The sequence below is a fragment of the Passer montanus genome, unplaced genomic scaffold (assembly GCF_014805655.1).
Source record: "Passer montanus isolate IOZ18808 unplaced genomic scaffold, ASM1480565v1 scaffold27, whole genome shotgun sequence".
Taxonomy (NCBI): domain Eukaryota; kingdom Metazoa; phylum Chordata; class Aves; order Passeriformes; family Passeridae; genus Passer; species Passer montanus.
The window spans coordinates 8,648,125-8,671,560 of record NW_024367372.1 but is presented as its reverse complement, the minus strand read 5'-3'; the positions used below and the strand labels follow the sequence as shown (position 1 = coordinate 8,671,560).

At 35.9% G+C, this 23,436-nt stretch overlaps 1 protein-coding gene across 6 annotated transcripts in view; it reads right to left on the bottom strand.

Moving 5' to 3' along the window:
- DICER1 (dicer 1, ribonuclease III) overlaps positions 1-23,436 on the bottom strand; it is a 66,472-nt gene that overhangs the window by 4,863 nt on the left and 38,173 nt on the right. For all 6 annotated transcript variants that reach the window (XM_039712486.1, XM_039712490.1, XM_039712488.1 and 3 more), the window contains 17 exons: positions 22,933-23,175; positions 22,682-22,836; positions 21,270-21,402; positions 20,756-20,831; positions 19,500-19,639; positions 15,872-16,051; positions 14,837-15,050; positions 14,602-14,755; positions 12,902-13,084; positions 12,493-12,598; positions 12,221-12,396; positions 11,155-11,938; positions 9,526-9,681; positions 5,449-6,331; positions 3,140-3,408; positions 399-561; positions 227-302 (listed from right to left, as the gene is read on the bottom strand). In XM_039712486.1, coding sequence (XP_039568420.1) covers positions 227-302; positions 399-561; positions 3,140-3,408; positions 5,449-6,331; positions 9,526-9,681; positions 11,155-11,938; positions 12,221-12,396; positions 12,493-12,598; positions 12,902-13,084; positions 14,602-14,755; positions 14,837-15,050; positions 15,872-16,051; positions 19,500-19,639; positions 20,756-20,831; positions 21,270-21,402; positions 22,682-22,836; positions 22,933-23,175 — 4,091 coding nt within the window. The remainder of the gene's footprint in view (positions 1-226; positions 303-398; positions 562-3,139; positions 3,409-5,448; positions 6,332-9,525; positions 9,682-11,154; positions 11,939-12,220; positions 12,397-12,492; positions 12,599-12,901; positions 13,085-14,601; positions 14,756-14,836; positions 15,051-15,871; positions 16,052-19,499; positions 19,640-20,755; positions 20,832-21,269; positions 21,403-22,681; positions 22,837-22,932; positions 23,176-23,436) is intronic.

The window sequence follows — 23,436 nt, the reverse complement described above, 5'->3', positions numbered from 1 at the left end:
CTTTTTTCTACAGTAGTTAAAGCAGTAAAATTAAACAGAAATCATTATATTTCTCAGAAAGCTATGCAAGAAAAAAAAAAAGAACAGTGCATGTGATGATTAGGTTGGCTGCTTAGTGCAAAAGAAATTACAAGTACTTTGTGACATTTAAAAATTCTCTGTAGTTCATGAAGCACAGTTTAGAAACACTTTCTGTCACTGTGTATGGAAGAAAGCATATTCTTACCTAAATTTGGCTGTCTCTGGCTCCATTTCCAGCAGCTCTCGCACTGGGGATCGGGGCACATTAGCAGAAAATTTTTCTATTTGGAAAAAAAAGTGAAAAACAAAAATTAGCTTTGTTCTTTTCACAGCAGATGGCATTAAACCATTGGTAATTTTCTGGAAGCTGGCAATACCTATTAGTGGCCTCATCATTGGATAGTACACTTGCCAAACCATTTCCAAAGACATTCCACTATCCATATAAATGGCACCAGCAAGGGACTCAAATATATCCCCCATGGCCTTTGGTACTTCAATGTCTTCCTCTTTTTCTTCATCTTCTTCAGATCTTCTGAGCTGTGGGCAATTAAAAAAAAGACAAGGGTGGGCAGGAGAGAAAAGGGGAAGGGAAAAGAGAGAAATGATTGCTTCACTTACAGTAAAACAATGATATTCAGAAATGTAAGCTCTCCTATATCCTGTGATGCCATCTTTAAGTTTCCAATTGAAAATCTTCCACAGCAAAACTGTTGTTTTATTCCCCATGGAAACCAAGCTGCTGGTTGTATCATTTTTCAAATATGGAAAAAAAATCCCAAACACCATCGTGTACAGGACACTTTCATACTCTGTGAATTCCTTCTGTGATAATTTTGTAGGATTTCATCATGGGTCTCTTCTTCCCAATTAGAACCAGACTTCCATCAGTTAATACTAGAAAGCTACTCATAACAAAGGAAGAGTTCACACATTATCTATCTCCCAAAGAGACTTTCAAAACCTCTTTAAGTCCAGTCTCTGGATGAAAGTTGCATGTACCTCTCCTTACCTTATTTACCCCTGAAGATAAGCATGAAACAAGCACTAGTAAAAAAGACATTAATAACTGAAAAACACCACCACCAGACTGAACTAAAAGATATATTTAGGTGTTTAATGCAGCAGGCAGTGTTTTCTTCTATGTTACCAATTTAAGAAAATAATCTATTCTCATTATAAACAAAAATTATTATTCTCAAAGATAAACTTTCAGTGTAAGTCTTAAAGGTCTTGAGCTAATCTAATCCTTTACTAAAATACTTTAAACACATGTAATATACATTTGCCTAACTCCAAATAAAGTAACTTGAAAATAAAGTTTTTGACCATTATGCTACTCTGCCTGAAGAGAAATAAGTTTCTATCAGTCTTCTCCCCCAGCAGTTACACTCTCACTCCGTTTGGGGCTTAAAATCCAATTCAGTTCTCTTAAGAGTGACTATAATACTTCATAAATGTGTTCCACCCAATATTTCTACCTGAAATAAATCAAACAAGTAGTCAGACCTGACGCATACAGCAATACAAACGGGAATTTTGATGTTAAAAACCAAGTCCAACTATTTTGAATAGGGCACTTCATACCAGTGTGAACTGAAGCACTTTTGCATGATACTGAAATAACAGAAGAAGAGAGAAACTAAGAGCTGTAAGGCAAGGGACAGATGTTTCATGAGTGAGATTTGAAAGAACAGAAAAGCAGATGACGTGGAGATACACATGGAAACCAGTCTAGCTGGCATGAACTGCAGAAACAAAGACTCTTACATTAAACGATGAAATAAGAGTTTCAGTAATTCAGTGCCAGACCAAGATAGGGAGCAGGCGTAGGGAGAGTGAAACAAGGATTTTATTTGAAACAGCTATCACACAATTTGGTTGCAACTTTGGTGAAAGTTTCTTTTTCCATACTTGCAAAAACTGAACAAAGCAAAAAACACAGTAAGCTCTGAAAATAAGTTCCTAGCTTTTCACTCATATTGTGGAGGAAACAAGACAGATAAGAGTTTAATCTTCTAATGTAAAGTAATTTATATTATCTAAACTTGAGTGGCATGTTTCTTATTCAATGTTTAATGAATTTTTCCCTTAAAACATGGTTTTCACTTTGCAACAGAGTCCAAGGTCTGTAAACACATATGTGACTGAAATATTTTGATTCCTTAAGTTTTAAATTGTCTATCAGGGAAAAAACCTAATAAATACAAAAATAACATGCTTATTTAGTGCTGGCATGTTGTCAGACAGAACAATTTTTAAAAGATTGGTCAGTTTTTCATAAGACAAATTATTATAGATATCTACTGGGTAATACTTTAAAGAAGGATAATGAGTAGTCCCTTATCTTCCAGATCCTGATTAGAACTTGACTCACAGGATCCTTGTTCTCACAGATTTCCTAACCAGCTTATGTAAATGAATTACTTTTACCCTATTCTCCCAAAAATAGAAGTTTATTATCATCAGTTTTCATGCACAGCACAAAATATGACCTATGTTTGCAGGTCTTTAGTGCAACTATTTTTTAAGTGACTTACTTGAAAAATGCATATAATGTTTCCCTGGCTAGCAGAATGCCTTTAGGAGCATGTCATACATACTTGAGTACAGTGTAGTAACATTTCCTCCAGCAGAAATCATAAGAAAAACAGCAGAAATCTCTTTTCAGTGTACTACATTTAATAATCCCAGCATTGTGCCAAGGTAGCTTTGTTCATGGTGTTGTACAAATACCCTACCCTGAGTCAGCACTACATGATTTAGCAACCCTTCACCACAATTTGATGTTGTAGTACTGCTTCCTATCAGCTGGTGAAAGCAACAAGCTAAGTGTGTGCCCCACACTGTTCTAACAACCCAAGAGCAAAACAACAACTAAAATCAAGTGCCACAGAAAAACCTAGAGGCAAATGGCTTTCAAATTCATTAATTGCTGTAAATTCTAATGGATTTTATACTTTCTGATGACTGCATTTTACTTTGCAGATTACATCCTTTTACTACTGGGAGCCTGCTTGTTTGGCTGCTGTATGCATCAAACATTACAAAAATGTTAAGAAATCCAGTGACATGCTTCAAATCAGATACTGAACATATTTCTTCTACTTCCACTAACCTCAGAATCCATTCCTTGCATTTCATTCTTTTCCATTTGAAACTGCACAAAGTCATCAATAACATGAAACAGTTCAGGAGAGACAGCTTTGAAGTACTTGTGGTAGTCATACTTTACAGCTAATGATGCAAAAATGGTATTATTGACTAGAGCAGATCGTAGGTCAGTAAGAACTCCTGGAGAGTGTTGCCGTGGGTCTTCATAAAGGTGCTTGGTTATGAGGTAGTCCAAAATTGCATCTCCCAGGAATTCTAAGCGCTGGTAGCAATCTTAAAGCATTGGAAATAAAAGAATGTACAACACCACAATTAAGTTTAACACACACATTTTTTCCAGGCTTTCTGGATAAGAAGTTTGGTACAGTGCCATGTAAATTCCACAAACTAACCAATGGTCAGAGAAGACAATCTGTTTTTTAAAAGAAATATCCTTGTGTTTAAAGAGATTCCTAATGAAATACTAAAAAAAAAAAATCAGGAAAAGTAGGAGCTATATCTAAAAATAAAGCCAATTTCAAACAAAACATTAATTTGGTAGGCTAGAAAAACAGCTGTTTTTATAATCAATTAATGTTTTTACTCAAGATCTTCACGTGCTGAGAAACATCAAAAAGTAAATTTAAGAGATTCTGCCAGCAGGCTGAACACTGTAACAGTTAAAATTAAAAAAATAATTAAAATGTAAAACCAATTAATATAAAAACCAATGTATTAAGAACAGGGGAATACAAAAACTGAGTTTTTGTTCTGATCTGCCACATATTAAGATCTTTAATAAAGATCCCTTTTTAGGATATGTCTTTTAAACTGGAAATTAAAATTGTCAAGCCTTTGCTTTTTTAACAGTTGACAGGGGCCATGGGAGCAGAGAGCTAAGAACATCTATTTTTAAAACACAAACAAAAGTAAAAACCCTCTTGAATGCAAATATAGGTAGGAAGGTTGAGAAGGAAGAAGACACACTACTGAAGAAGTTACCATGAGAGTGAACTGACTAGCACTAAGTTGCTTTTATAGCAGCTGAAACTATGACACTGCCAGATCTCAACTGCTAGCAATGCCTTAAAAACTTTCAGGTAACAGCTATTCAAAGATGACTCACTTGGGAAACAGAAATGAAATCAAAGTTTTCCTACAGCTTCAACAATGTAATTTTAACTGGACACTATGCCTCAAGGTTTCTGGACACTATGCCTCAAGTCTATATATATATTTATTATGCCTAAAAATATGTCTAAAAATAAAGAAGACATTTACTTTTAATACATTTTGTGAAATACTTATAAAAAGTAAATACATATGTGGGCAATATCTCCTAAAACAAAAAACCAAAGGAGTGCTTCTGTGTTTTGTCAGAATTGTTTCTCAGTGTAGTAGCATTTAAAATTACTTATTTCTTTAATGAAAGCAGAGCTTTATCACTCTTTGGAATAAGGGTCCAATTCACTATGGGAAAAATTCAGACTGCTGACTCCAAAGAAATTTGCCAATCATTACAAATAGGATTTGAATTTTATCATGGTTTGCTTTTGATTGCATATAATTGTAGGAAAATGCATGCAGGTTTTAGAATGAACAAATATTACATCAATTAGTATAAGCAAAAGCAATTAAAGATCACAGAAATACAAATTTCTACTGCTATAAAATATTTTATGAGATCATGTACAGAAACATTAAACGTTAATCTGAAACTAATGTTTAGTCTGATTTAGTCAATTACTTCAAACTTTGACTTCAAATATTTACTCAATAAAATGCCTAGAATTAAGACTGAATTCACAGCTTCAAAGGAAGTCTCCACATTCTGCACTCCTACAGATTATTCAGCTAATAAAAGCTCTAGACTACAGTTCATCTTCAGAAGTACTAAGTGTAACATTCTCGGGATTCAATTACGGAACAAATTTGCTAAATATATTTGGAAAATATTACTGCTATTTCCTGAAGTACATGGCAATTTTCCAGAGTTCTACAAGAACTTATTTCCATTAAATGAGGATCTAATGTCAGTCATACACAGCAAGTGATAGTACATTTATCACTGATGCTGTTTCTTGAAGCTTTATGAGGCCTCAGTAAATATACTTTATCTGCATCAAGTCAAAATATAAATAATCACTGAGATACAAATTGAACAAGCATCCCCCTCTAAACAGTGAGCAAAATACTATTTTTAAGACACTGTATTCCAAGACTATTGTAACATGTGATGTCTAAAAAAAGTCTATACATGGGAACACAAGATACTACTTCTCTTGCTTTTGCAATATGGAGAAAAAACCATAGAGCTTTTTGAAAACAACTTACCAGTAATGGTATTATAATGGTAAGAGGCATGAGTAAATGCCTGAAGAAGATAAGCCTTGTTCTTAAAACTGTAATTTATTTTCTTCTCAAAGTTTTCAAAACCAGAAATAAGGTGATTTAGGGTTTTTTCAGCATCTGGGTGATCAAACATACACCTTGGTGGAATCTTCAAACAGCCATACTCCAGGTCTTTACACAGAGAAGGCTCTGAATTAACTACAGAAGCAGCAACAGAATTTGGTGAAAGACTTTTCTGCTCACTATTACAGTTCTCTCTGGTAGCACACAGAGTGTCTTCCCAATCAGTCTTTTTAATTACAGGGAGCACCTTCAGCCCCAATGAACACAGGAAAAGCTGAGCAGCTCTTTCACCACAGCTGGTCAGATAGCAGCCCAGCAGGGCTTCCACACAGTCTGCAATGCTCTTGTCAGCAATACACTGCTCTGTATGCAAGTCATAGGAGATTGACTGTTTTCCTGCATCAACACCACAGTTTTCTTCTGACGGATTCCAGAAGCCCACTACAAAATCATCCTCTTCAACAGCCTTGCTAGGATCCAGATAGCACATAGCATCCCAAGAGCTATAGTCAAAATCATCAAAATCTGATGAACACTGAACATTACCCATGGATGACTTTTTGGGTGCTTTCCATTCATAGTTTGAATCAGTGGTTGAAAAGTGTGAGAGTGAAATTTTCTTCACAAACGCCCCTGATCCCATTAACATATTATCAATGAATTTGATATGCTCCTGATCATACTCCAGAAAATCATCTTCAAAGTCTGTTTCTTCCTTGGGCAACCTCCACATTAGGTCTTCATTCTCTTCATCATCATTATAATCATCAAGTTTACCATTAGCCAGCATGTTTTCCTTTGTCTATGAAAGAACACACAAAAAAAAAAAAGGTGCTGAAGAGGGAAATGAGACACTTTTACTGCAAAAAGATCAGAAAAGCAGGATTTGAGAAGTATCTCTTAATAATAATACTGCTTTTTTTATGTTCCTAAGTACATTGTCTGATCAGATGCACAACACAACCTCAACTTCCACAAGGACTGGAATAATTGTCCTGGAATACAAACTCTTTGTTACTAACCTACAATAGTGTGTTTTCTACACACAGCACACGCTGCATTTCGTAGGAACCTGTACTTGAATGTGAAGCACACACAATGAACTTTATATCCACTAAACATTACACACTTGCACACCAAAGTAAACAACAGAAAATTCTAAATTAACAAAATTGAGGGAGTATAAGAAAGTTCTGGATGCATCCTTCTCTGAAGCTGCTAAGTTAGGCTATTACAAATGTTGAATCAATGCTATTTTGAAGATTTTTTTCCTACATCTTTCTACATGGAAAATGTGTTCAGTGGGGTTTTCTTCAGTCCTTTTGGTTTGTTTTTTTTTTTTTTTTTAACAGCCTATACTTCTAGTCCTAACTAATAAAAGAAAAGGCAAAAATTGTCATCAATTTTCTAATGCTTACATATACACCCACAACAGCAAAATTAATGACATCTTATGTCTTTTCCCTCCTCATAATGAACAAATTGGTATGGACTGACATAAATTAAGAATTGAACACAAATACTCCCAAACTATATAATTCTTTACAATTTGCCATGGCCCCTATCCAGGAAAGCACTTAAATATATTAGCTAAATGCACTGGTAGTCTTCCTAACATCAAAAGGCCTATTAACAGGCTCAACACAGCAACACTGATGTCAGCAGGAATTCTGCCACTGAATTTGATAGGAGTAAGATCAGATTCAAAGCACTTTCCTGGACTGGGTCCTGAAAGCCAACAACGTTTTGAATCAAGTGAAACAGCCTCTATCTGCCCTGAAACTATGCATGTCATATTGCAGGGCTCAGTCACTAATCTTGCAAATCTGTGAACCAGATGCTACCATGGGGGATGCTTCCCTTTGGGCAAAATGCACACCCATCCAGAGGTGTGGATGGGAGGCAGCTGTAAGGGGCACTGGGCAGCACTTAAAACTGCCTAAGGATCAAACAGATCTCAGTGTTCCTCATAGGGATGGACCAGGCTTAGTCAGGTTCAGTAATCAGAGGAGAGGGGAAAAAAGTGGCTATGGAAGTTCTTAATTTAGACATTCTGCTGAAAGAATTCCTGCTGCCATAATTCCCTATCTCACACACACACACAGCAGGGACTTCTTTAACTTAAACTGACCAGAAAGAGATAACAAAACTGGATTTGAGATACTTATTTTAGATACCTGTAGTAATATAAAAGTTAAAATAAGATTCATTTAACCAATCCCAACAAGGACAAGTGCTGCTTTTTTCTTGTTACACACCACCCGCCACACTTAGTACTGAAATAAAAAGTCTCTGAATGAGACACGTCTATATGGATGCTCCAAAACAGATTTTGGCATCTGTTTTTACAAAGATGGAACAAATTATTATAAATTTTTACCATGGTTTCATTCACAAATTTCATAAAATGAAATTTTAAGTAGCAGGACAGCTACATGAACTATCTTAACGTTGTCTGTACATTACTTCTTGTACATTAGAAGTGATATGGATGAGCAGTGGCTAAAGGAAACAGAAAGCAATTCTGATCATTAATTCTTTTGTCATTAGCATTCAGAAAAAAATCAGCTATGAACCCCAGAAGAATGATTTTCTTCTTAAATAATACCTGACTAATTTTCAGGAAGTTATTGCCAATTAAAAGATGACACAAAATACACATTAAGCGCTTTTTTAATGCTCTTTTGGAAATCAGCCACTTGATTAAATGAATGAAGAAAGATTCTTCCCTTTCATAAAGCTTGATAAATACTAAAATTTGACTATGTTTTAGTAATAATTTGTGATAATGAGATCTCTATTTTCAGTTACAGACCATCAGCCATGGATGGAGAATAACATTTACATGCAGGAAAGCAAAATATCTATTTGGCATAAATCCCCCACCCTCACTATTTAGCTGCATCACTCTCTGCACTTTTGTCTGAAATTGTATGTTTTTATTTACAAATAAACAGTGACTAGCACAGAGGAAGTAGCCACTGAAATGTCGTGGAAAACTGAAACCTTCTGAAAACTAACAATTAGCTTCAGTCCCAAAAGTACTATCTCATTCCCCAGAAAGGTACAGCAGGAAGTCTCTTTGAAATGAAATCTTGGCACAGTACAGAACCACAATAATCAGGTTGTTTTATTCTGCAATAAACATTTATTTGCACAGTACATCCAACTAACAGTACTCTCATGTGCCCTCTGGTGGTTCCACAGTCTGAGTGTGGTCTTCAGAACTGGGAAATGAAAGATGTCCTTCCACCTCCTTCCCCTGAACTCCAAACCAGTCTGAAACACTAAGGTCATGTTACTGACTGCTATGATTGCTGGTAATTCTGAACATGTCCTTCTACTCCCAGAATGTCAGAAAATAGTGTGAACCTTTCCTCATTAGGATTTGTCATTGTGAAGCATTTTACAAGACAGTGAGGATGTCAGACAGTGAGAGAGCTTAAGCCAGCACTGTATTTGACATGAGAAGCAGCTCTCAGTCATCCTCATGGTGTAGCCACCAGCCATTAATATTGAACATTCTCTCAAGCCAGTTCTACTCTTCAACTTGCCTCAGCACTATGGAAGACACCAACTCTTTTTCATATATTCTGTAAAGGTGAACTCTTATAAAGAAGATAATGTTCTGCCTGAACATATTACAGCTAAAGCAGTGATGATAATACCATTTAAAATTTCCAACAAACTTCTGAAAAACTCCAGAGAGGAGGGTAAATATGGCAGAAAAGCTTTTCTTCTCTGCTTCTCCATTAATATCTACACTCAATAATGGATGATGTGTAATAAATTTCCTTACTTCAGGTTCTGGTTAGAATCAGTTTTCCTCTCATTTTCTTACAGAGAAGTTTTAGAAAGAAAAAAATATTTCAGAAAGAAAATTTACCTTTTCTTTGCTGAAAACAGCAAAATAACCAGTGTGGTAGGATGAGGTAGGGGTGAAAGAATACAGACACACAAAAAATTACTTGTCAACATAGTTAAATAAATTCTCACCATTTCATCTTTCTCCCACTTGTCAGTGTTGCTCTTGTCCTGATTTACTATGTAACCAGGAGGAAGCCAATTGACGGGGGGATCAAAAATCGACACCACCATGCGACTTGGCAGTCCTTTCTTTTTTCCAAGGCGATACAAGTTACAGTTGCTGACCTTTAAGAAGAACATTCTGATAAACCTTTGGACATACATTTACATAAATAGGCTAAAAGGCAAAAGGAGCAAAAAACCGTTATGACTCAAGGTGGATCTTATATTATTATGCATTTTCTCCAACCCTTAAAAGGGAGTTCAGCCTTCATATTACAGTAGAACCAACTCATAGCAAGATACACATCTTCCTTTTTTTTTCCTGAGGCCAAGCATATTATGTGTGACTGTTTCAGTTAAAGAAATTTAATATATTACATTCTCCTCACAAAACAAACTGATTTCTACTTTTAAAATAATAGTAAATAAAACTTGCAAAAGTGTAATCTATTACCAGTATAAATAATCACCATTCAGACTACATTTGGAGTGAAAAACTCTTATTTATAGGTAGATTGACCTAAACCTTGGCAGCAGAAAGTTCTAAAAGAGTTCCATGTAACACTTAAGTCATAATCCAGATGCTATTTTGATAGCCTCGAAAATGATCGTAAGTATTTTAAAGGGAAGGGAAAAAAGCATTCTCGGCTACAAATATATCTCCTTTTCATTTTTAACTATCAACCAATGATCTTTGTTTTCTCTTTTTAAATGCACTTTGCATGTTTTAAAGTCTTGAAATTTGAACTTGAATATTCAAGCACTTCTTTAATTTGAATAGTGTAACTTATTTAGCCGTCTTTATCTTCCAAGATTAATCTATACAATAATTTAATTTTCAGAGTGATGCATTTTATAGAGGTCAACAGTCAATGCCTTGGCATTCAATTGAAATTATCACATTCATTTGGAAGAAAAAACAAACAAAAGTTTTTATGGCTGATTTTTGTAGCAGAAGCAGAACTAAAGACTCTGCTCCCTACTGTTTACATTTACTCTAAAATACTTTTACAAGCTTTGTTGCAACAAAACTCTCTAAGATTTCTTTGTTGTTTCATTTTTAAGTAAGATACTAAAAATTTCAAGGGAATCTCTTCCTGAGGAAACAAAGGAAAGGTCAAGTAATGATGCAAACTAAGGCTCTGTGCTGTTAATTCAATGCTTCATTCAAGCATCGCTGTTAAAGAGCTTCTACCCAGTACCGCTCTAGAGGTTCAGTGCACCAAATGTTCTCACTAACACAGAACTTTTAGTTTCATTCAATCCGTAATGAGCTGGTTCAGATTTCAAATTGAATTGCAGAAAACAGTTTCAATCAATCACAGTTATGGCAACATTAAGCCCACAGACCTGAATTTTTATTCCTAATATGCATGATATTCAATGTATAATGAACAAAGCTGTGCAATTAAATCAACCTGTTCTTCTGGCAAAGATTTTATTTATATGGCTTGTTACAGCATGCCTTCTACAATAATGAACAAAGCTGTGCAATTAAATCAACCTGTTCCCATCCAACCTTCTGGCAAAGATTTCATTTATATGGCTTGTTACAGCATGCCTTTTACGTAGTATGACTGGATTGTTTCTACTTACTTTTTTGCTTCTCATGTATGACAGCCGTCCCTCGTGAGCATCAGGGTAAGTGCAAAACAAGTATGTAGTGATGGCATGCTTTAAAAATGAATCACCAAGCATCTCTAGTCGCTCCAGGTTAAATCCATCACTAGCATTTGAAAGAGTCAAAGCTTGAAGAATGAGACCAGGATTAGGACCGAGAGTCTTTGAGGAGTACCCACTGCAAGGGCTCTTTTCAGAATCTGCTCTGTCTTTTGAAAGATTAATAGCTTTTGAAGTACTGGTGGTCACTGCCATTATGGGGCATCCATCTGAGGTAGATCTGTTAGCATTTCCATCAAGGTATTTATTACTCGGTAGAGTACATTCATTGCTGGGCTTGGGCTGGTTCTCACTGTTGTATAAATTCTGAATGGGATATGAGGTAGTTGGTTGTACAGGTATGTCCTGCCTGCAGTAATTCAGCTGATTTCCTTGGCAAAAGTCTCTGTTAACTAAATCACAATTGCCATTGGCAAGATTTTTATTATAAGAAACACCATTAATTGCTGCAAGTTCTACCGAGACATCAATTTGGAGTTTACTGGGTGACTCATTGAGCAATGTTCTGTAACTCACAGACATTTGGTCATGGTTTTCTGCAGAAGAGGTTCTATTAGCACCTTGATGTGCAGCATTTTCAGGGACTACAATTGTGCTGTGCTTACAGTAATTTTCATTCTCTACTACAGAGGAGTTAGGAAGAGAGATGAAGGACTTGCTGTCAATAGACTTTTTCCATCCAAAGTCCAAGTTAGGATATCTGTAAATATAAACAGGAGGTTTGTTAACAAAAAATATTAGCAGAAGACAGGAAGACTCTACGTGCACATACATGTTTAAAAAGAGCCACAGCCTTTTGAAAACAACAGTGACCGCAGTATGTAACTTCACTTGTCACAATCAAATATTTTTAACCTGTGTTTCACTGAGAAGTGCCATGAGTTAAACAAGAGTTAACAGTTTCATAATTCATGCAGTAATAGTTGTTTCCACCCTGTAAATTACACATCATATTGAAAAATACCTATTGAAAAATACATGCCTGAAGTCTGCAGGAAGTGATTTAACCCCTACACCGGCATCAGTTGCTGTTTGAGCTCTTAGTTCCTCTGCTGTCAAAAGGCAGTGCAGGCGGTAAAGGATGCTGGGGAGGCAAACTGCTTTTCTCCACAATGATGCTGGAATAGGATGTATAGCACAGAGCTCAGGAACCAGTATCTGGGAGAGGAGGGGGAAGAACAGAATATTCCTTGTAAAGGTAGCCATCAGATCACTATTAAGAGAGTCCACTTGAATTAGATGCTTCTATTTTACCTGTTTATTCTGCAAACTTTCCCACTTTGCTTTCCTCTTCTCAGCACTGCTTAGTGGAAGTGCTTTTCCCTTCTGATTCAAATGGCGAGGAGTCAAAAGATTAAGTCTAAAAACCATGTGAAAATACTGTGGTGTAAGTACACAATTAATGACTAGAACTTACTAGCCTAAACTTTAAGTTTCTTAGTATTCAACTTCAATGCACTGTGAAGTGACAGCACCATTACCTCAGGAAAAAAACAGATTCAAATCATGTTCTTGTTACACAAGTTAAGTATCTCTCTAGAAAAAAAAAATCAGTAATTATTTTGGAAGACTCAAACTCTCAGCTTCATCCGATATTTTAAAGAAAAATATGCACTTTACTGTCAAACTACAAACATCAGACACAAAATATGAATGTTGTTACCTTGAAGATGTGTGGTCCACATCCAGCAGTGGCTGGTTAAGATTGGTAAGGTCAAGATTATACTTTGTTTTATAATATTCAGCAAAAGTTTCATATTCAGGGGAAGGGAATTTACTGAGTGGAGTAAGATCAGTGTATACATCAGCTACGTAGAATCGATGAGGCTGATCAAAATTTCTGTATCTAAAAAAAATAAAATATTTTGGCATTACAGTAAAGTTTTTGTTAAATTCTTTGTGTTCTAACATGGTCAGGAGATTAAGTGTTAAACAGTGCACTTGAGGTTTTTGGCTAATGAGGGTACTTTTTGTTGTAGAAATCATTTATCTAGCTAACTCAAATGCTAAATGAAAAATGTGCTTTAAGACAAAGAATAATAAAGTCAATCTATAACCTGTGAAATTGCCTCTACATAGATAAACACTTAAATTAAATGGAGGCTTTAGGTCTTCAATATATAATACAAAATCAAGCTCTGGACAACAGTAATGCTAAAAATGGTAACTTCTTAATTCAAAACCCCTAACAATTAAGTTTGATAATTTGGCTTTTTAGCATCTGGTCTCCATTGCAGTATTCTACATCAGTAGAAACTGAGTTCCTCTGTGTACAAAGACTGTACTACTCTAGGTCTAAAGCGGCACTTTAACCAAGTCATCCTCTATATAAAGTTAAAATACAAAACCTCAAATACATAGCAAGGTAAATTCACAAGCCTTTCAAGGACAGTGAAGTTCTTGCATTACGAGCAGAATATTAAAATTAAAGCCAGACTGTGGCAATATCTTTTTTGTGGCTACCAAGGGTCATTGGAAATGAGCTCATTGGCTATGATGATAAACATGCCCGAAAAAGAACAGTAATAATAATTTTAAAAATAATACAAAAAATATTCAACAATTAGATTTGCATATTAAGTTATTTCACACTTTGACCTGCTGCATCTATCATTTTAAGTTTCTACTGAAATATCTAAATAGAAACTCTAAACAAATAGTATCTCTAAATAAAATTTACACACTATTTTTTTTTTCAAAATTTACACGCTAAATTTAAAAAAAAAGTCTGAAACAGCTGAGGCCAAAAAACAAAGTTTAAACTTAAATTTATCCTCACTATATATTCAGCAGGTACCACTGTTTACAATATACTAGGTATAGCAGAAGCCAGTTGGCCCATAGGGAATAATTAAGCCTCCACAAAGCGTACAAATTCTGGAGAACCTTTGCATATCCAGTACATAAAGTGAATATCACTCAATACAAAGATTCTATTAAATGGTCTTCATCACATTTAATTTTCCCATCTACCAACATGATACCTTCCTTTAGCAGGCCTTTGGTGTGCATAAGCAGTAATCAGAGAACAGGACTCCCATGCAAATCTTCCAAACTAAGACTGGTTTCAGTAAGCCACTTCTTGACAAAGTTTTGGTGTTTTATCAGAATAGTATGTACGTTTTGTAGTAAGCTCTATTATTCCTTATAAAAATGTAATGAAACTTGGATTAGTAGAATTTAAATTCTACTAATATAAGACTAACTAAAAATCTTTAAATTATTCAAAATGCTACCACATACCTTCAGACTAATAGCATACAGTTCTTAAAAAGCAATTCTGCTGCACATATTAACACGTCCTTATTACAAGTGTTTGTATAAATACAATAGGTACACACCTACACTATGTAGAGCACTCACCGTGGAATGATAACTGCATCCTGGTAATCTTCTAACTTGAAAATAAAAGGCATTTCTTTTGTATACTGTGTACTGGGAATGCCTGTACGTGCCTCAGACTTCTCAATGTCTTCCATAAACTTAAAGTCAATGTCCAAAGTGCTGGAGTCATCAACTTAAAAAGGAAAATGCATAACTCAGTTTTCTAGGCTGAACTTTTCTGACAAGCTGTAAATTACAAAAGTTTTGTTCTTACCAACATTTAGAGGTAGAACACAATAGGCTGAATCAGCTTCTGTAGGTTTGAACTCTAGTGCAGGTTTCTCAAGACGAAGAATATGTGAAAAAATGTACTGGTGGAGTCGTGTTATCAGCTCAAGCATTTGCAGAGACAGAGTAAAACCAGATTTCTTAAGCTCAATGGATATTGTAACCTCTCCAGAGCGAGTATACACAGGAAAGTGAGGAATCTGAACAAGAACAAAATCAAAAGAAATCACAAAGAAAATCCAAAGTGGGACTCCTTTTCAGAGTACTGTCTGTTTTGTGCAGATTCTGAGGTAATGCTTGACTGACCCTACAGCAAATCAGAACAAACAGGATCAGAATTTTGAACTGTATGACACTTCAAGTACAGATGAGACTCTGAATGTTAAAGAATTACTGATTTGTTTTTTTTAATAGTGTTTTACACTTCTTCTCTTTATAAAAGCTACGTAGAAAATGAAGTATTTTCTATTATGAAGTAAGAAATGTGAAAACCAGCAATATTCTTGGAAACATCTTATATGGACTGCAGAAAATACAATTTGAAAAAATCATCCTCAGCTGAGTTGCACCAACAGAAAATACCTATTAAAATTTTCTGAAGCAAGAGGTGCCAATTCAATTAACATGGCCCACTTTTTCTGCTGCTGCAGACTAGGAATGCTGAGAGAATTTGTTACCTTAGCTTTTGTACAGATAACATAGTGAAGTGCAGGCCACCTCCGTAGCTGGTATGGCTACTCCTACCATACCTCATATAAAAAAGGAGGGACATCTTGAATTTGCCAATGCATAATACTAAATTTCTAAACCAAAAGTTTGGCAAAAATAGATGATTATCCCTAAAGACAGAAAAAGAAGTGATGACTTGACTGGATACATAATGTTGCTTATTTTCTGAAGGTTACTTGATACAAGCATAATTTATGGTCATTTCCAATTCTTCACTCTGTTGGGTGGGGAGTAAGTGGAAAATAACAGGTTGCAAAGCATGCAGAATAAGGAAAGCAAATAGATTCCTTACTTGAGGTATAGGTTTGGCTGTCAATATGCCAAAACATCTTGTTGTATCCTCAGGAGGATATAGCTTTCGCCTCCTGAAGTTGAGCTCATCAGGTAGAGGAGTCGTTAACACCATTCCTATTACATACAAGTAACAGGGCTGATCAGGTTTGGGATAACTATCCCTCAAACACTCTGGAATCTGAAAAAAAAAAATCAAAAAAAGAAAAAACATTAACATGATAAAGATCAGCAAAGTTCACCTAATTCTTTGAATAAATCGTCTTAGGTTTATTTGGAAACACATTGCTAAAAATAAGGAACAAAAAAAATTATTCTGGACTCAAGCAGTGTTTTCTTTCTTAAGCAAAAATGTTTGGCCAGCAGCCTGGCATAGCAGGCATGAGATTTCCTTTGTCCTCAGTAGTGAACTGGGGGACAGAGGGCTTTTCATAAGACGACTTACCAAAAATTCTAAAGGAGACTTACTAATAACCTGTCCTATTGGGCCCCATAGAGTTCCTGTAACTTTTCTAGTAGATACTGGAGCTCAAATGTCTGCCCTCAGAATTGAAGATGCCTCTTCACATGGAATCATTCCCTCAAATAAAGGTATATTGGTGGTGGGTGCATTTGGACACGCCCAACCTCAAAAGATTGCTAAGGTAAGGCACTGGTTGCTTGGAAAGGAGAAAGAGATTGAAACTCTAATACTTTTGGGACACTTCCCTACAAATTTATTAGGACTGGACCTCCTGAACAGAAAGTCGTGGACTGACAAAGAAGGTAAAATATGGGCGCTTGGGAAAGAAACTCACCATCTATGCTTATTAGGTGCCACCCCAACTCTTCTTCACTCTCTTGTAACCAATGTCAAGCCTCATCCCATACCCCTGGGAGCAAGTACAGATCGCCCCAGTTACTGACTACTTGAAAAACAAAGGGGTATTGCTTCCAGCACATTCTCCCTGCAACTGAGTGTTCTTGCACTGCCATCCATAATGCCTCATCCTTCACTGAGGAGGCATGAGCCAAGATGAAAGAAGTAAGTGACTAATAACAGTAAGCTGGAGAACTATTTCAAGACTGGTTTGATAGATCACAGCCTAGATCATGGGTCACTACCCTCCTAAAGTCTTTAGAGCTTACAGGATGGGGAAAGTGGTTAGCACAAATTAGGACTTGCAGCTGTCAATGGATTTGTATTTTTAATTGTTGGCACTAGCCTGGTTATGTGCATGATAACATGCTTATTCATGTTGCTTTCCCTCCTTGCTTGCTACACTTGTATCACCACCATGGGAGAAGAAGACTACATCCATGTTCCTCAAGGCAATGGAGAACCACAGGGTGGAATGTCATGAATGAGTAAAAAGTAAGGAATGTTTCTAAGGAATGTGTCTCCATTGCCTCTTTGAAGATCAAGGTTTGAAAAATCAAGTTTCAAATTGCCTCTAACAAAAGCCTTAGAAACTGCTTTGTTTCAGAAAATTAAGCATCCTGTTTGAAAATTATCAAAATAGCTTGTAGTTGATACATCAAGCAAGCAAGTAGCAGATTTTTGATACATCATGAGAGCAAGCCAATGAAATTTATGAGGTGGATGTGTTGTTGCCACTCTCAAAACACTACAATCAAGTGCCCAACCTGCCACAGGTGCTGCCACATCTATACAGTGCAGGAATCTTTGCTGTCTGTGCTGTCCTACACTGCCCTGTGAGCTCTGGGAGGGACTTCACTGGAGAGAGACACATCACACTCCGTAAGCCAGCGCCATGGTTCTGGTAGCCCCTTTCCTGCTCTTCTTGTAATTATTGTGGGCATTCTCCTACTTCTCTATTTTCTCTTCTTCCTTCCTCTTTTATAAAATATAAAGCTGTATTATCGCTTTGGATCACACTATTTAACATTGTTTGGATTTTAATCTTGTGTTCGGGTATGCTTAGAACCTTCTTTTCTGCAGTAGTGGATGGAGGCAAAACATGCCTCTCCTCACTTCAGGCAGACTGAAACAAGCTTTGATGCAAATGTCTGCATTTAACCAGTAACACTAGAGCACATTTTATGCCAAAGACCTTTGGAACTTAACAGTAGAACAGGGAAAAAAAAAGGTAAAAAGGAAAGTGTGTGTACTCGGGGAAAAAAAATGCTTGACTGAACTTACAGCTTCATTAATACAGACTCTTTTTCTAGCAGAATTATTTAAAAGTATTAAAATGTTTTGATACACTTGGGACAAACACACAAACACAACTCAATACACTGGCCCTTTACCCAGGCACTACACTATATGAGTTTTCTCATTACAATTCTAGCTGGCAGACGTGAATACTCACAACAGCCACAACCACTTTTAATTCTGCTGCTCATATTTGTCATAGACGTTAAGAAACCATGCTTTATGTTTGGTAGAAGTTCATTACTTTGCAGGTCTCAAAATGATCCTCCTGTTTATCTAAAACTAAATTGCAATACATGTAGTCCTGGATTTTAAAGTTACACTGCAGTAAAACTATGGCCTTGGCTTAATGGAAAATTACTCATAAAGTTAATAACTACATTAAACCCAAGAGGATCTTGCAAACCTTAAACATTTGCCAAAGCTTCTTTTCCAGATGTGAGAAGCTGGGACAAAGACAAGGGAAAGTATTCTTAGATTCCCTATTAAAAAAGAAATAACTGAGAAAGAATGATGCATCACTTGACAAATCAGCTCCTCTGAATGAGATACCATAATCTTGCATTTTATGAATCACCCTATTCCAACAGTCACTAGTGAGGCAAAAGGACAGAGAAAAGCACTTGTAACAAGAAATACTGTGCAAAAATGCAAACTGTGTATCTTTGTAAAATGCAAAGATTATCAGATTCTATACGAGTTACCTGTCTTTTCAAAGGACCTTAGACAGAACCTGTAACAACTGCAGAGGAAAAAGAAAGGTTCCAGAGTAGTTGCAAAACACTCTCACAGAGCTTTTTTTCTCCATTTTCTCTTAAAGTATTTCCAATTCCCCCACAAATACTATTTAAGAAGTCCAATTTTACAAGCTGGTGTGGTTGAAATCTGTTGTAACAGACTGTGAATACATTACTTAACATAGAGCTGTTTTGTGTGACCCTTTCAAGAGATCAAGTATAATATTAAGTATAATATCTAGAATTACTTTAAAAGTAAAAAAAAAAAAGCAGGTACACTTATTCGATATTCTAAGATTTAAACCAGGAATTATGAAATTCTGTGTTCAACCAGTAAACGTGCCAAACTAAACCAGGCATCCAAAAAAAACTCCAAACATATATCGGTATTTAGCCCAGGGCACATCTTTAGTGTTCAATTATTTGTCCTGAAGCCAGTAATAAGGTAAAGATCTTACAGAGTATTAAGGCAGGACTGTTTTCTTCACAGTTATTTTCATACTAGGCAAGACAAGCCCTAAAGAAAGTGAATATTTTTTTGAACTTACAGACATGCTTCCAAAGCATGTGGTACCATAAACTCAGCATTGCAGGCTTCCACAGAATTAGAACACCAAAGTAAATACAAGACTTATAAAAATTCCAAAATCAGCTAAGATTAAGAGTTGGCAAGTGTGTCTTATTAGTACATAAAGCAGAGATCAGAGATCTGGACAGCAGTAAGTGATACTAACAGCTTTAGGATAGCACTGTCTTCGTTTTGTAGAGCCTGGCCTTCCTGGAACACTGGTTTCTTCTTCATCATGTAAATCGAGTTCCTCCTCATATTTAACCGTTTCTTTTCCAACTGGCATCAAATGATCATCCAGTTCACCTGAATATTATGAAAGAATGCAAAGAAATAGCATTATGAACAATCAAATCTTGGTTCCTTCAGATACTACACAGTAGTGAGATTGCTTGTGAAGACACCTCACATGTAAGGCTTTAAAATACACAGACTACTGCAAGAGTCCAAAAGTGCAACTTTGGGGAAAGAGTGATAAAGACTGCATTTTGGAAAAAAATGCTTATTTGTAGTAAATAAAACCTCTTATACTTAATTAAAAAATTGAATTCTTTAACAAAAATATTCAAGAATTCTTTTTGCCCAAAAGCAATCTTTGACTGAAACACTTACTTTAAAATCACTCATATGGAGTTATACAAAGGAAGAAAGAAAACTTATATTTCTCTATCATTCTAAAAAGTAAATTACTGCTGTTGAATGTGCATTCCAACACTGGGTTGAGCCACCATCAGGGTGCCATTCTTGGATATATTTGTTGGTATGAATTCAATATTCAAAAGGCTTAACTCAGAAAAAAAAAATACAATCCCCAGACCTACCATTCTTTTTTTTTTTTGTTTAAAAAATACATAAATACTTCCATACTTCATCAAAAAAAGTAACACAGAATTATCTTTAGAAAGTTCCACAATGAAGAATATGCTTGATCATCCTTACTAGAAAAAAGAGCTGAAGTAGTCCTGCAATGCCCTATTTTTGGACCATGACTTGGAATACAGTAGAGAAAGCAATAAATTTAGGGTTGTGTTTTATATTTTGTCACAATTCACTTTAAAAACCACGTTCTTTTGGCTGTATGATGTAGTTCCTGACCTATAATCAGTATCTTCTAGAGAACAAGGCTCTTTTCCCGTTACTTATATTCAATGCCAAAAATCTTTGTCACTTGCATTAATGTTGCTTTTGCTGCTTGAAACAAAATTTGTTAAATAACCAGATTTCCCTGGAAAATTTAATTTCAGCTTACAAGGTGTAAACTAAATTATTAAGTACATGACTGCACCACAAAACAAGGCAAGTGAAAGAAAGCTGCAACAGATGGCTATAGGAGAAGGGCATGTACACCCATACAACATCCATATCACATGCAATTTCTCAACTACAAAATATACTTTAAGAGATTGTTTTTCCAGTTCTTACCAATTTTGTGCAGTTTTTCACAGCAAATAAGAGCGACAACTCTCTCAGCCAATCTTGCACAACTCATTGGAGGGCCCTATAAACATTTAAATACTTCATAAAAACTTTGGTTTACTAGCAAGTTACTTATATATATTTAGTTTAACACAATCATTTGAGGCAAACAAAATTTTTGTAAAAAACACATTGATGGCAGTTTTTTGAAGATATTCAAGCTTGCTTTATCATGGAAACCAAAATGACAAGAACTCAACTATACTATTGATCAAAACTAATAAAGGACAAGTGCATGAAACAAAAATGTACAGGGGAGAATATCTAAATATTTTTGCCTTTGGCATAAACAGTAACTGATGGAAAATGAATTTTAACAAAAACAGATACTGATCTAAAACCAGTTAGAGAGCACAATACAGAAAAAATTGGTTTTCATTACCAGCAGTGAAACTAACAGACCAGTTCTTAGCCCAAAATATTTATGTATTTCCATGCTTTTCCTTGCCCAAATACCTACAACAATTGAAGCTCGAAGAGGTGAGTTGATTGGCAGGTAGAGAGTAGAGTAAAACGTATGGTCAGGTAGTTCCCAGGTCTTACACTTGGGAGCCAGGTGTGTAAATGGATCACTTGGTAATCTAGCGCAGTACCTGAGTTGACAAAACATTTACACATTGTCAAAACCTGCAAATTGAAATCTAAACACATTTCAGTGGAACATTACCTTAATGGTATGAATGTTAGACAAGATGACTTCAGGCATACTGAGCACTGTAAAGGTACACTACTGACTCATATTCAACTAACTTCTAAGCAGAAGACCTCCAAGTCCTTTATTGTAAACCCAGTCTCCAGGAAGGTCACTCCAGCTTGTAATGATGCACAAAGCTGTTTCCTGCCAGTTGTGTTATTCCTCCTATTTATCATGGCTTTCCCCCTCCTGCCTTTCCTCCATTGTACTGACTTCCCTCCCTCCCAGATTGGTATTAAATGCAAACATCCTGATGTTAAACTGTGCTGGACCTCTTAACAGTCCACAAGTGATGGCACAGCCGCCAGCCAGCCTCTGAATTATTAACTATCTGCCATTCATGCTTCAAATCTGACTGCTTTGAGAGGCTTTATTTACCAGGCAGTCCATCAAAATGGCTGGCATCTCAAGAATTTAGCTACTAAGGTAGTACTTTGGCAACTGCATCACAAACTTTACTTCAGTAAATGACATTCACTGCTTTTCATAGAGTCAACCACTTCATGACACAGGAGATGAAAAGCCCTCAGTAAAACCTGGTTGGTTTCTGCCAACCCCCTTTTCTTTACGGACCTAAAAACTGTTGCCATGAGGACTTGGTCCACAGCATTCCATATGACTATAGTTAAATTGACTGGTCCACAGCTCCCTGGATCTTCTTCCTTGTCTTTTTTGCCTTCCTATCACTGAGAACCTCCTCTAATTACCATCCATATACAGAGTTACTATTTGAGTAGCTCCCATCCTGTCTGGTGGACTTTAGTTACTGTGGCTTTGTTTGTAAAGATGACAACAGACTGCTACTAACAAATGTGAATATTAGAACTGGAAGATTTAGCTACACTTTTAACAGTTTATTTTTAAAACTGTTTTAAAACTAGCTTGACAAGAGCAAAAATGCAAATTTACTACATATTTTGAAGCTGAATGTTTTCAGAGAAGCATTTACTTAAACAGGGATCAACATCACTACATTTATTAACAGAGCTAGAACCTCTGGTAGGATAAAGAAAGCAAACAATCCCTTCAAACCTCTGTGACCACTTTCTTTAGGAGAGAAGATTCTGTCAAGATGCCCAAGAGGAAATGTGTATAACAGCCCATGCATCCATGTTGCAAGATGAACTAAGAAACCTTTTATTGAATGATATGAAGTAAGAAGTGAATATACCTCTTACCTATTTATGTGTCCAATAGCAGTGTTAATAGTAACCCTTGGACTGTTCTCATCTGGCCTCAATACATAGGGTGGAAAGATATCATCATCATCAACAATGGGTTCAGTTTCAGTTTCATTGGCATCAACAGATTTTGAGCATTTGTTTCGGAGGATCTTAACATTTCAAGAAAAGAACATGATAAGAGATTTTTCCCTGAAAAAGTACTAAAATACACTAAAAACCCCCGGCCCATTCCTTTGACCTCATACCTTCTCAATTGCTTTGTATGTCTTAAGATCTTCTTCAAAACTTTTGATTTTGTCTGTATCTGCTAACATAATGTAATTGGAAATGGGTGCTCTAGCTCTTCCTTTTGACTGCACATAGGAACGGTACTCTGTGGGCAAATCAAAACGCACCACCAAGTTGCATTTTGGTATGTCAACACCCTCTTCTACAATACTAGTAGCAATAAGTAAATTGGTCTCATGTGCTCGAAATTTTCTAAGAACCTGAAAAAGTAATGAAGACAAATTTTACATATTAGTCCAGCCAACAATTAGTCGATTCCATCATGAGACTCAACAAAAAGCAATAAAACCAAGACAAGTGGCTCAAACACCCCCAAAACATGGAAATACATGGAAATACAAGACTATTATAAAGGATCTTTTCAGAAACATAACAAGACTGTTTATCAGAACCAGCAGATTTCTATGAATAAAATCAGGTATGTGGAATTACATTTGTCCAAGAAGCTACTATAACCCCTA